The following is a 12752-nucleotide window of genomic DNA, read 5'->3' on the forward strand; positions in this document are numbered from 1 at the left end:
TATATATATATATATTAAAATAGTACAGAATAAACAATAAAATAGTAAAGAATTTTAATATCATCCATTTATCAGTTATCCGCCAGGGAAATACAGGAACTATTCAATTTATAGTTATCAGCCTGCTGGTCAGATAAGACTGCTCCAAGGCCAAGTTTTTACATCCCTCATGAATACTTAAAACCATTTGGGTAATTATTTAATATCATATCTTCTTGTCCTCTCTTCTTTTGTCTGGCAGAAATGGTTCCTGTAGTATAATCTCTGAGGAGGATGCAGAGAGGCCTAGAGTTAATGGGATTCATGATGGAGATGATGATGATTATGACAACGCCTGTGCCCTTTTGCCAAGAGGCTCACAAGACACTTTGTTAACTAACGGTTATGTACACCCTGTGAATGGTGCCTTAAAGCCTCAGGACTCTTTTGCAGAACTTCAGCTTCATGTTGTTGACACAGGGTCCCATCAGTCTCATCTCCCACAGACTGAAAGCAGGGATAGGGAGGAGTCCAGCTGCTCTTCTGCTGGGTCAAAAGCAAATTCCCATCAGAGGTCCTTAATATCCACTGCCAGTCCTGCAAAGCAGCCTGGTCTTCACAATATGCAAAAGGACCTCCATCCAAAACCAACATTTAAACCAGGAACTTCAGCTGCTCCTCAAAAGGGGAATCTGCATGATCAGAAAAGAGTTCGACTAAATGGGAGCTATCACATGACCCCTAACTCCTCCACACTTGCAGACTCTAGTAATCAGCCAGGAAGGTCGGGCCAGGGAGCAGAGGCTGGAATCATATCCGAGTTCTTTTCTCACTCAAGGCTGCATCATATTTCTACATGGCGGAATGAGTTCTCAGAGTATGTCAACAGCCTTCAGAGCAGGAGTCGAGCTGCAGGAGGAGCTGTTTTCTCTGGAAAAGAGAAACTGAAGAAGCTCAAAGCTAACTGTAGTTCAGGTGTTTTGTCTTTGTGGTTTATGTTTCTGTATTTATGTTGTTAAGAAGCCAAGTGTCTTTGTGGTGCAGCGTTTTGCTAAAAACGAAACAAAAAAATGTTTCTTTCTATTTGGCCCAGGTTCCTTAATGGCTGCTCCTCAGGTGCGTCAGTCCTGCATTCTTCATGTGGATATGGACTGCTTCTTTGTGTCCGTGGGGATCAGACACCGACCAGATCTCAAAGGTACATTTCAGTTAATTGGAGGGAAGTGTTGAAGTCTCTTGTTGCAGCTTGTTGACTTTGATAGTACCTAATAAACTGAGCTTTACTGATGGTCAATCTGTACTCCAGGGAAACCAGTTGCGGTGACAAGTAACCGCGGTCCAGGCCGTGTTGCACAGCGACCTGGTGCAAATCCTCAGCTCGAGTTTCAGTACTACCAGAGGAAACAGAATCAGTACCGAAAAGGTAAACCCAGATTCTAGAAGAAAGATGTTGGTTAAATTTTGCTTGAAGTCTAGAATTAATTTATTATTCTTTTTTTTAAAGTTTGAATTTAAGAGACCATTGTTCTTTCTGCTTTAGAGAAAACAGATGGGGATCTTGAGATGACCCCATCTCCACAATGTGATGAAGTTCCCAGTAATGGAGTGGATTTGGACCTGGCTGCCCTTTCTATGGCAGAGATTGCATCTTGCAGTTACGAGGCCAGGTATTCATAGTAAACATGCCAGGCTACATGACCCCCCCACCCCCTAAACATGGAATGGAATGGATGCTAAACATCCATTCCATTTTGAAAACTTTTAGGTAGGGATGCACCGATACTGGTATAGGTATCGCCCGATACTGAGCTCCTGTACTCATGCTCGTTAAAATGCCCCGATACCACACAGCATGTGATAAGCGCCATATTCAGACAAAGAAACACTGACAACAGACAGCAGAATAGAGTTATTAGAGATTAAAGATGTCTATGAAGTATATGTATGCAATTAATATAAAAAATTCAGTATTAATGCCTGTATAGCTGATTTGCACCAGCTGGTAAGCAAATCACGCTGAGTGGATTGAGCGCGCGGCAGCGAAGATGCGCGAGCTTGTCGAGTGAATATCCCTTTCTCACAGACATCACTGGAAAGTTTGTAGTTCGGTCGGATATGTCAAAAAGAAGTAAGTAAAACAATGCACAAGTTACTTAAGTTAAGAGGGAGGGAGAGAGAGAGAGCGCACTTCTGTTGTGTGATCTTTATTGATGTTCACTCACTTAGCACGCATCATTTGGATTAAAACTAAATTGTAAATATAAGACCATTTATAGGGGCATTCACTATAAGCATCATTTATTTTCACCCTTAAGCATACATGACTTTCTGGCGAAAGTGAAACTAACAGCATGTGTGAAATGCACTAGGCTGTACTGCACTACTGTCCTCTCATTCTGCATTAGTACAATACGTGCACGCGTTGCGCGTGTTTTGCTTGCTTGAGTGTTTCTGCATTATATGAGTGGCTTTGGAATATAAATCGATGCATGTTTCAGATTAAAAAAATGCGACTTCTATTTATGAAAATATCACAGTTAGGAGATTTATAGCGAGTGGTTCCCTGCATTTTTACAGGACCCTGCATTGCCACTGCAATGGAGCAGCTGTAATTCTATTAAATTAAAAATGATGTAGGCTACCATAGAGAGAGAAAAAATTAACAGTGAAAGTAACAAAAACTTGTAAAATACATTTTAATGAGCATAATTAAGTGTAAAAATAACAGAAGGATATACAGTCAAACCAAAAATTATTCAGAGACCAGATATAATTTTTATATTTTTTTACTAGTGGGTGTAGGACACTTTAGTTCATTTATGTAAAGTGAGGATAGCAAAATAAACTAAACTCACCCATATTACACCCAAAAATTCTTTATACAGTGGACTACCAGTAAAATTGATACAAATTTGGGACCAAAAATTATTCAGACCGAGTCTGGGAAAAAATGTAAGTTCAGGTTTGCATGAACCTGGTTGACAGCATGCCCAGGAGACTACAGGCTGTCATTAAGGCTAAGGGTCACCCGACAAAGTATTGATAGTTGTGTAAATATTGACAGCTGTATGAATAATGTTTGGTTTATTGTAATCCATTACATACCTTTCTATCAAAGTTATCCGACATTATCAAGCTGAATTTGTTCTGACACAGTTTAACTCTGAGTTCTTGTCATATTTTATTACCATTTTCTAAACTATAGCGAATAAACTGTGATAATGTGAGAAATGTTGAAGGTGTCTGAATAAATGTTAGTTTGACTGTATCTATTTGATAAATGAAGTTAACCAACTAACATTATACATACTCTTTTGGTTTCTGTACCCAATATTTTACAAATGTACAAATGCAATGAAAATATTGGTATCGGTACTTGGTATCGACAAGTACCAAAAATAAAAGTATCGTATCAGGCGAGTACTGGAAAAAGTGGTATCCCTACTTTTAGGAGTAAATTAGCAAATACTAGATTAGTAGTTCTCAGCTTTTTTAATTCCACTGACCTTCATTGTCCACAACAATATTTTAAAATACTTTAGAATGTCTACCCGATTAAATATTTTGGAGCTTTGCATAACTAGAAAATATATATGTATGTATAAAATGGCATTTAAATATTTTCTTAATTTACATGACTTCTCCAGGTTTTCTACAAGTCACAATTGTAAGTGTAAATCAGCTTTGAATCAATTTACTTCCTCATACAGTATATCTTGATTGTCTAAGACCATCATTTGTATTTTTTAATCATATTCGAATAATTATTTTGTCCTATTTTGATGCCCCCTGGTTGAGAACCACTGATATAGATGGAATCAAAGCGAACAGACTAATAGAGACCACAAAGGTTTTTCTAACAGTAGTACTTTCTTTAATACAGTATGAATTCCATCAGTACGTTACTCCATTTTTCTCTCTTACAGGCAGGCTGATGTGCGAAACGGCATGTTCTTTGGCCGGGCTAAGCAGCTCTGTCCTGATCTGCAGTCTGTCCCATATGACTTCCAGGCATATAAAGAGGTGGCACTGTCCATGTATGAGACCCTGGCCAGGTACCAGATATAACATTTTTTGGATTGCTACATTATTCCTAAACCCAGCAGACAAAAGCAAAAATTCTCTTGCTTCATGGTTGCTTGTTTTATAGTTACACTCATAACATTGAGGCACTGAGTTGTGACGAGGCGCTGGTAGATGCCACAAAACTTCTGGTTGAGCTGGGGGTTACTCCTGATGATCTAGCACGAGCCATCCGTGAAGACATAAAGGAGAAGACTGGTTGCTCTGCCTCAGTTGGAATGAGTAAGAGAATTTATTTAGTGACCCTTATTTTGTTCCAAACCTTTATGACGTTCTTTCTTCCATGGAACACAAAAGGAGAAAAAAAAATTGCTGCTCTCTCTCATTCTCTTTCCATGCAATTACAATGAATAAGAATTTTGAAAGGATGCAAAAGTGCCATAAATGTATTATAAAACTAATGAGCTATATTCCGTAAGTCTTCTAAAGCCAAACAATAAAATTGTGCTTCTCACATGAACTTTCATGAACATGCCAAAGTCAGGTACAGCAAAACTACTTTTTTTTTGGAGCTTGAGAGTTTTAGTCCTCATTTACTTACTTTTAACTTGAAAATAGTGTCCGGGGTATTCTTTAAAAATTCACCTTTCATACAAGTCATAGAGGTTTGGAACAACATGATGGACATGAAGTTTAATGACAATGCGTTTTATTGTAACAAAGTTGCTAGTGCGCTTTCATCTCTAATAGCTTTTGTAACTTCCCTTCTACTTCTTATTAGGTTCCAACATCCTTCTTGCTCGGATGGCAACTCGTAAGGCAAAACCAAATGGGCAGTACTTCCTCAGATCAGAGGAAGTGGATGATTTTATCAGGGATCAACCTGTCTCCAGTTTGCCTGGTAAGAACAGAGCATCTTACATTCACTACCATTCAGAAGTTTAGGTAGTTTGGAACGATTTTTAAATGTTTTTGAAACTCTTATTCTCACCAAGGCTGCATTTATTTAATAAAAAGTACAGCAAAAGCAGTAATACTGTGAAATATTATTACAAAACTTACTATAAAAGATAAGTTTTCTCTTTTAATATACTTTAAAATATAATTTATTCAGCCATTACTCCAGTCTTCAGTGTGACATGATCCTTCAGAAATAATCAGAATATGCTTGTGCTCAAGAAACATTTCTGAAACTGTTGAAAACAGTTGTTCTGAGTTTTGTGGAAACTATGACACATTTTTTCAGGATTCTTTGAAGAATAGAAAGTTTAGAATAACAGCATTTATTTGAAATAAAATTTGTAACATTGTAAATGTCTGTACTGTCACATTTGATCAATTTAATTAATCCTTCCTGAAAAAAAGTATTAATCTTACTGGTCTAAAACTTTTGAATGGTAGGATATTTTAATCTGAATGCAGTGTTTTACAGTGGAATTTATTGCTGTATTTGTGTATGTGTGGACCGGTGCTTCTGTGTTCTTATGTGCAGGTGTGGGTCGCTCAATGAGCTCCAAGCTGACCTCCCTGGGTGTGAGTACCTGCGGTGACCTGCAGCAGTTGTCCATTTCTCGACTGCAGAGGGAGTTTGGGCCACGGACAGGACAGACACTTTTTCGCTTTTGCAGAGGACTGGATGACAGGCCAGTGCGCAGCGAGAAGGAGAGGAAGTCTGTGTCTGCTGAGATGAACTACAACATTCGGTTCACACAGGTTTTGAAGTTACAGCAATCATTGCAGATCATCCTGTATCTGTCATTGTCCTCAGTCTGTTGACCTCTCTCATAAGTTTCCCATTACACTGCTCCGGGTGTGTGTTCACTGCTGTGTTCACTGCTTCCTTTGGATGGGCTAAATGCAGAGCACTAATTCCAAGTATGGGTCACCATACTTGGCCACATGTCACGTCACTTTCATTACCTCTAATACTTTGCTAGGTTGAAGAGGCGGAGTCTTTCCTTACGAACCTATCTATGGAAGTGCAGAAGAGGATGGAGGGGGCAGGGCTTAGAGGTCGCCGGATTACACTGAAGGTCATGATGCGGAAACCAGGGGCTCCAGTAGAGCCAGCCAAATATGGTGGCCATGGGATATGTGACAACTTTGCCAGGTGACTTGCACCAGGATAAATTAACAATGTCCTATCAAATAACCAGTGCATTTGTTTTTGGGTAGTGATCTGCTACAGATCATTTCTATTGTGACGTACATCTGAGTGAAACGGATTATTAAAAAAGAAAAATGTTTGGTTCAGTTTGTGGTTGTTGATTGAATGGAGGCAGATCTGAATGCAAGCTTGCAGTTGATTAGTAAGAAAGCTGTGGTGTTTAAGCAGACTAATGAGTAGAGTTTCAAGTTTTGACATTTTGATTAAGAATTATGAAAAAAACAAAAAAATTAAACATGCATGAATGAATCATTCACAATAAGTTCAATAACATGCATTTAGAAAACAGGCTCAATTTACATTTAAAATTCTGGCTAATAGGTAAGCTAAAGGTAATTCTTTTGATGTTGTTGTCACTATTACAATTCTATACAATTTTGTCTAAATATAAAATATCTGATTTAATTTTTTTATTTTTTATGCGGCAAGTGAATTTAGGCATCACAACATTGTAACGTACAATATGACTTTTTTTTTATTTTTTTACTTTTGCTTAAGAAAGAAATTATTCAATTATAAGTGGTTTTCAATATTAACGTTGTTACATGACAGCAAAGGTAATTAAAATTTAAAAAGCAAAAATGAGCATGCACAATTAAACATCCAATATCAACTGTTATAGATTTAATTAACTTTAATTTAAATCTTTAATATTGACTGATAAGCAAACTATTTTTGATACATGTTTGAGATTCTCAATACTGTCATATTGCAGGTCTGTTTTACTAGCTCAGCCCACTGACAGTGGTCAGCTGATTGCAGCAGAGGCCATTAAGCTATTCTATGCCATGAAGCTGGATGTAAAGGACATGAGGGGAGTGGGACTGCAGGTGCAGCAGTTGGAGGGATCATATGCAGATCCATCAGGACAAGGGCCCTCTCGTGGTCGCTCGATCAAAGACCTGCTGCTGGCCAAACAGCCTGCCCACAGCCCCAGGAAAGACCCTCTAGCACAAGGTCAGAGCAGTGTGAATAGGACAGAGTTCTTCAAATCCAGCCCTGGACTGTTCTGCAGAGTTTAGATCTAACCCTGATCAAACACCTACCGGTTACTCTGAAATTTTTTCTTCTCAGGTGTGTTTGATTAGGGTTGGAGCTAAACTCTGCAGGGCCAGAATTGAAGAACTCTGGATTTATAGGATATGAAGTGTAGGATTCATGTTGTTATCTAACTCTTAACATACTTTTCTTGTTGCTTGTATTTTAGATGGTTTAACCGGCCCTTCTTCATCCAGAGCTTTCTCCTCCAATCAGGAGAGAGTTACCCCTCCATCATCACCACCTTCCACCAGCTCGGATCCAATGCCTGGAACAAGTAAAGGAGGTCTTCACCATCCACACACCCCCAACCATGTCAGGACATACCTAAACGTCAGCATTGAGGTGCCATCCCCCTCTCAGGTTAGATTCTCCTCGCTTGAATGCACCTGAGGAACAAAAAAAAGAAAACTTCTGTTTTTTTATTTCAAGTATTTTTTGTGTGAGCAATTAACTAAGTGACACACAAATGTAGTATTTCCTGTTGGTGCAAATATTGTTGACAGCTCTTAATATGTCCTTAAAAATGGATGTTGTTTTTGTCATTTTGCAGACAATAAGGATGAAATAGAGCTTTGTGTGGTTTCTTTGTTGATTTATTTTTATTTAGAATGTTTATTGACTGTTTACTGTTTAGTCTTACACAGACAATGCTTAATATCCCGACAACAAGGTCATCTTTTTAAAAGAAATAAATACTTTTATTTAAAAAAAAGATGTATCAGATCGATCAAAAGTGACAGTGAACTTTGTTTATCAAAGAATCCTGAAAATATATCAGTTGCCACAAAAATATTAAGCAGCACAACTCTTTTCAACACTGAACAATCAGCGTATTAGAATGATTTTTGATGGATCAAGTGACATTGAAGACCGAAGTAATGGCTGCTGAAAATTAAGCTTTGCCATCACAGGAATAAATGGCATTTTAAAATATATGAAAATAGAAAATGTTATTATTTTTTATATATTGTCATTTTAAATTGTAAAAATATTTCACAGTATTGCTGCTATTTTTAAATAAATGCAGCTTCTTTCATTAAAAACAATTACAAATTTTCTGACCTTGAGCTTCTGAATGGTAACATATTAAATGAAATGCAAGCGCCTGTTTTCCCTCTTGTTTCAGGTGGACCAGTCTGTTTTAGAGGCTTTACCTGTAGACATAAGGAAACAGGTGGAGCAGTCCTGGAGACACAGAGAGGAGCAGCCCAGCACCTCATCTCATCTCTCAACCCCACCTCGAACCTCCTCATCTCTACCTCCAGGTCCATCGCTTGGCACGCTTGTATTGCAGCTCCCAGACCAGCCAGGTCAACCATGCACAACAGGCATTATACTAGAGCTCCCTGATTTCTCCCAGGTACATGCTGTTAACATTGCAACCACAGGGGGGAAACATGGTGAAATGGTGTTACGTTGACCATCAGAAACTAGTATTTTAGATATCCTCCTAACACACCTGAACTTTTAACAGGTTGACCCAGAAGTGTTTGCAGCTCTTCCCAGAGAGCTTCAGGAAGAGCTGTGCTCTGCTTATAGAAACAAGGGAAATGCTCAAGCCCATGCTCAAGCTCAAGGCAGTGCTGGTGAGTAAAAATGAATAGGGGTGCGCAAGATATCTGGACTGTATATACAGTATATATATATTGTCTCTTGAAGAGTGTTTTCCCTTTAAGGCCTCATGTTGGAGTGAATTGCTTTGCATGTACATAATAGTTGAACTGTGTGCATTTAAAAAAAAATTTGTTTCTAGTTTTACTTTGGAAAGTGCAGTAAACGTAGTTTTTCAAGACTTATCTAACCAACATCCAAAGCTCATTCCTCTATTATTATGAACACTCACACAGTACTTTTTTTAAAACTAATTTCATCTTACTGAAATCTGAAATATTAACAAAGTAGTATAGATATATAATATTTGCCAGTTATTGACATTTGCTGTAAAATAACAACTTTCAGCTTATCGATTTAATGTTGATGTGTCCACTAAAATTAAAGGGATAGTTCACCCAAAAATGAAAATTCTGTCATCATTTACTCACCCTCATGTCGTTCCAAACCTGTATGAGTTGCTTTCTTATGTTGGACACAAAAGAAGATATTTTGAAGATTGCTGGTAATCAAACGGTTGGTGGTTGCCATTGACTTTCATAGTAGGAAAAAATACTTTGGAAGTCAATGGCAACCACCAACCGTTTGATTACCAGCAATCTTCAAAATATCTTCTTTTGTGTCCAACATAAGAAAGCAACTCATACAGGTTTGGAACGACATGAGGGTGAGTAAATGATGACATAATTTTAATTTTTGGGTGAACTATCCCTTTAAGTAATCAACCACTACCACACGCCAAACACAGTGCCTCTAACCTTTCTCTCGTTTCTGTAGTGGAACAAAAAAACCCATTTCCTCAACTAAAGCAGCCTGCAGTGGGGAAATTGAAGCGCCGCTACAAAAAGAGAAATGCTAGTCCTGCTAAAAAGGGTCCAAGTCCACTAAAAAAACTATTTCCTGGAAACAGCCCTGCCAAATCCAGCCCCTCCAAAACTCTTCCTCTGCCACTCAAACAGCCATGCCTCAAAGTAAGCCTGTAATCCAGTTATAATATTCTTCTGTTTATCTATAATATCTTCAGCCGCTTGATACACTTTAAATACATCGGTGTTCAAAGTTTTGGGGGAAAAAAAGTATTAATTTGAGATGTTTCTCGTTGGTAGACTGAAAATGTACAGTGCCCATCCTCTCCGAGCATAGATGTCCCAGAGACACTGTCCAAATTGAATCCCCGCCCAGTCCCAACCCTAGCTGGAGCTTATGAATTCAGTGACATCAGAACTCTGCTTCGTGAATGGGTCACCACCATCTCTGGTATGGACGAACAGCAAGACCTTTTGAAATTACCAGTATATATTTGAATTGTGCAGTTGGTTTATTTGTGTGGTGCTACGTATTCACAGAACCAATGGAAGAGGACATTCTCCAGGTGGTGAAGTACTGCACAGAACTCGTGGAAGATAAAGACCTGGAGAAACTCTACCTTGTCATCAAATACATGAAGAGGTATTGCTCTGAATTCTCCCTTACTAATTCATATAAATAAACACAAGCACATTATAAATCTCACCAGTATTAGGGATCATATGATGCGATTTCAATTTTTCCTTTTTCTTTGGAGTGTTACAAGGTCTTGGTGCATAAAGAAGATCTGTAAAGTTGCAAAGACTAAAGTCTCAAATCCAAAGAGATAATCTTTAGAAAAGTTAAGAGTCAACCACGCCTACCTAAAATGGCTCGTTCTAACACGCCCCCACATGTCTATGTCACTATGTGGGAAAATTTGCATAACGCCGCCCAAATGTTCACGCAAAGAAAGAAGGCGTAACTTTTACTCTCGCTTTAGTATTGTTGCTGCCGCCATGTTGTGAAGGTGCTGTGTGTTTCGTTGTGAAAGAGAAACTACTTTGTTTGGCCTTCCAAAAGAGGACATGACTAGAAATCAAGTTGTATTTAAATCAAGTTGGTTAAGTTGTATTTACAACACTGTTCCAGAACAGTTTAACCCAAATATTCAGATGTGTTCAGCGCATTTTATGGAGGACTGTTTCTTGATCCTGGTAGAGTAGACTACAATGCCGGCTGTTCTGACTCACAGCCTGTAAGTATGTTTTTTATATTTAAAGAATTTGCCACTGATGATTCAAACACGAGTTTTGAGCAGTGTAGGGTAGCGCTTGTAGTTTGTCATTTCTCCGATCACAAATGCAGACATGGTTTTATGTTTACGCGGCACGATGCAATGCACCGCATAAAAAGACAGTAAGTCATTATAATCAGTAATTATGTCCCACTGGATGCAACAAATGCCTCGTTTATAATGGGTTTTAATGTATTTGTCTCGTCGCTCCGGCTGGACAGGGCATCACAATATGGTAAGGGCGTAACATTTCCATCACACGCTTGAGGTATTCAGCCAATCACAGCGCACTGGATAGCTGACCAATCACAGCACACCTCGCTTTTCAGATCGATGAGCTTTGTAAAAATCGACGCATTTCAGAAAGGCGGGGCATAGAGGAGAAACAATAATGTACAGTATGTGGAAAATAATGTGTTTTTTGAACCTTAAACTGCATAAACACATTTCATTACACCAAATACACAAAATAATGTTCTTTTTAGCAACATCATATGACCCCTTTAAATACACTACTTGACCAAAAGCGACAGCAAAGAGATGTAGTATGTTTCTATTTCAAGTAAATACTGTTCTTTTGAACTTTATATTCATCAAATAATCTTGAAAAAATTTCACTGTTTTCAACGTTCTACTTATCAATGATTCTTTATTAAAATGATTTCTAAAGTATCATGTGACAATAAAGATTGGAATAATGACTGCTGAAAATTCAGCTTTGCCAACAGGAATCAATTTCATTTTAAAATATAATAAAATCGAAAACTGTTATTTTAAATTGTAATATTGTTTCCTAATATTACTGTTTTTACTGTATTTTGATCAAATAAAGATGCAGCCTTGGTGAGCATAAGAGACTTCTTTCAAAATCTTACTGACCCCAAACCTTTGAACAGTTAGTGTAGGTTGATTGGGCCTTTCTGATTAAACCATGTCATTGTTTTAACTGTTGGTTTCAGACTTATGCAGCAGTCCTCAGAGTCAGTATGGAGCATGGCCTTTGACTTCGTCCTTGACAATGTGCAGGTAGTGGTACAACAAACCTATGGTAGCACTCTGAAGATCACATAGGAGGACCGTCCTAACCTCAGTCACTGTGACATCAGCCCAGACCTGCCACCTCATCATGACGTGTGAGAGAGACATCAAAACCACTCGAGCCTGCCAATCATTGTAGCATTGCTTGTCCTCTTGTGAAATCACTGATTTGAGCTTCTCAGAGAACCCAGAGAAGTTCCATGCCAAGATCATGCCAATGATGATGAGGAACAGATGAGCATACCAGCTACATTCAGAAGCAGCTGAACACTGAACTTTTCTTTCATCATGATGTCAATTCTCCAGACTAATGTCTAGAGGTATTTTGGTAACACTTTTCAATCAGGTTGTGTTTGTTAACATTAGTTAATGCATTAAGTGTCATGAACTAACAATGACTAATTTTTGACAGCATTTATTAATCTTGGTTATAGTTAATTCATACTATTTTACTAGTTCTTCTTAGTTATTAATGCATTAACCAATAGTAACATACAGTACATTTGTAACCTTTAAAGATGTATATGTAAAACTTAACATTTTACAGCACTTATTAATCTTGGTTAAAGAATTATTGTTTTTTAGTTCACGGTAACTATTGGGTTAACTAATATTAACATGTACAACCTGGTTATAAAATGTTACCAGAACTTTTTTGAATGTTTTAAATGCACTGACTGTCTTAAACCAAGCAGAGCAAGCTTCTTTGCTTTCTGTTAGCTTTTTGGATTTTTTTCTTTCTTGTCTTCATTTCTCATACTCCAGAATGTGTTTATCTTAAAAGCCTCAGAAATATTTACAGACTTTGTA

The 12752-nt window shown here is 37.9% G+C and overlaps 1 protein-coding gene across 1 annotated transcript in view; it reads left to right on the top strand.

Moving 5' to 3' along the window:
• LOC107597390 (REV1 DNA directed polymerase) overlaps positions 1-12292 on the top strand; it is a 17599-nt gene extending 5307 nt beyond the window's left edge. The window contains exons 6-22 of the mRNA XM_016288422.1: positions 242-954; positions 1073-1177; positions 1286-1402; positions 1520-1646; positions 3906-4034; positions 4130-4284; positions 4784-4903; positions 5495-5715; positions 5940-6112; positions 6885-7126; positions 7377-7570; positions 8337-8570; positions 8685-8796; positions 9599-9792; positions 9928-10078; positions 10168-10270; positions 11864-12292. Of these exons, the coding sequence (XP_016143908.1) occupies positions 242-954; positions 1073-1177; positions 1286-1402; positions 1520-1646; positions 3906-4034; positions 4130-4284; positions 4784-4903; positions 5495-5715; positions 5940-6112; positions 6885-7126; positions 7377-7570; positions 8337-8570; positions 8685-8796; positions 9599-9792; positions 9928-10078; positions 10168-10270; positions 11864-11975 (3202 nt within the window). The 3' untranslated portion in view covers positions 11976-12292. The remainder of the gene's footprint in view (positions 1-241; positions 955-1072; positions 1178-1285; positions 1403-1519; positions 1647-3905; positions 4035-4129; positions 4285-4783; positions 4904-5494; positions 5716-5939; positions 6113-6884; positions 7127-7376; positions 7571-8336; positions 8571-8684; positions 8797-9598; positions 9793-9927; positions 10079-10167; positions 10271-11863) is intronic.
• The last annotated feature ends 460 nt before the right edge of the window (positions 12293-12752 follow it).

The sequence above is a fragment of the Sinocyclocheilus grahami genome, unplaced genomic scaffold, assembly GCF_001515645.1.
Source record: "Sinocyclocheilus grahami isolate Dianchi unplaced genomic scaffold, SAMN03320097.WGS_v1.1 scaffold231.1, whole genome shotgun sequence".
In the NCBI taxonomy this organism is placed as follows: domain Eukaryota; kingdom Metazoa; phylum Chordata; class Actinopteri; order Cypriniformes; family Cyprinidae; genus Sinocyclocheilus; species Sinocyclocheilus grahami.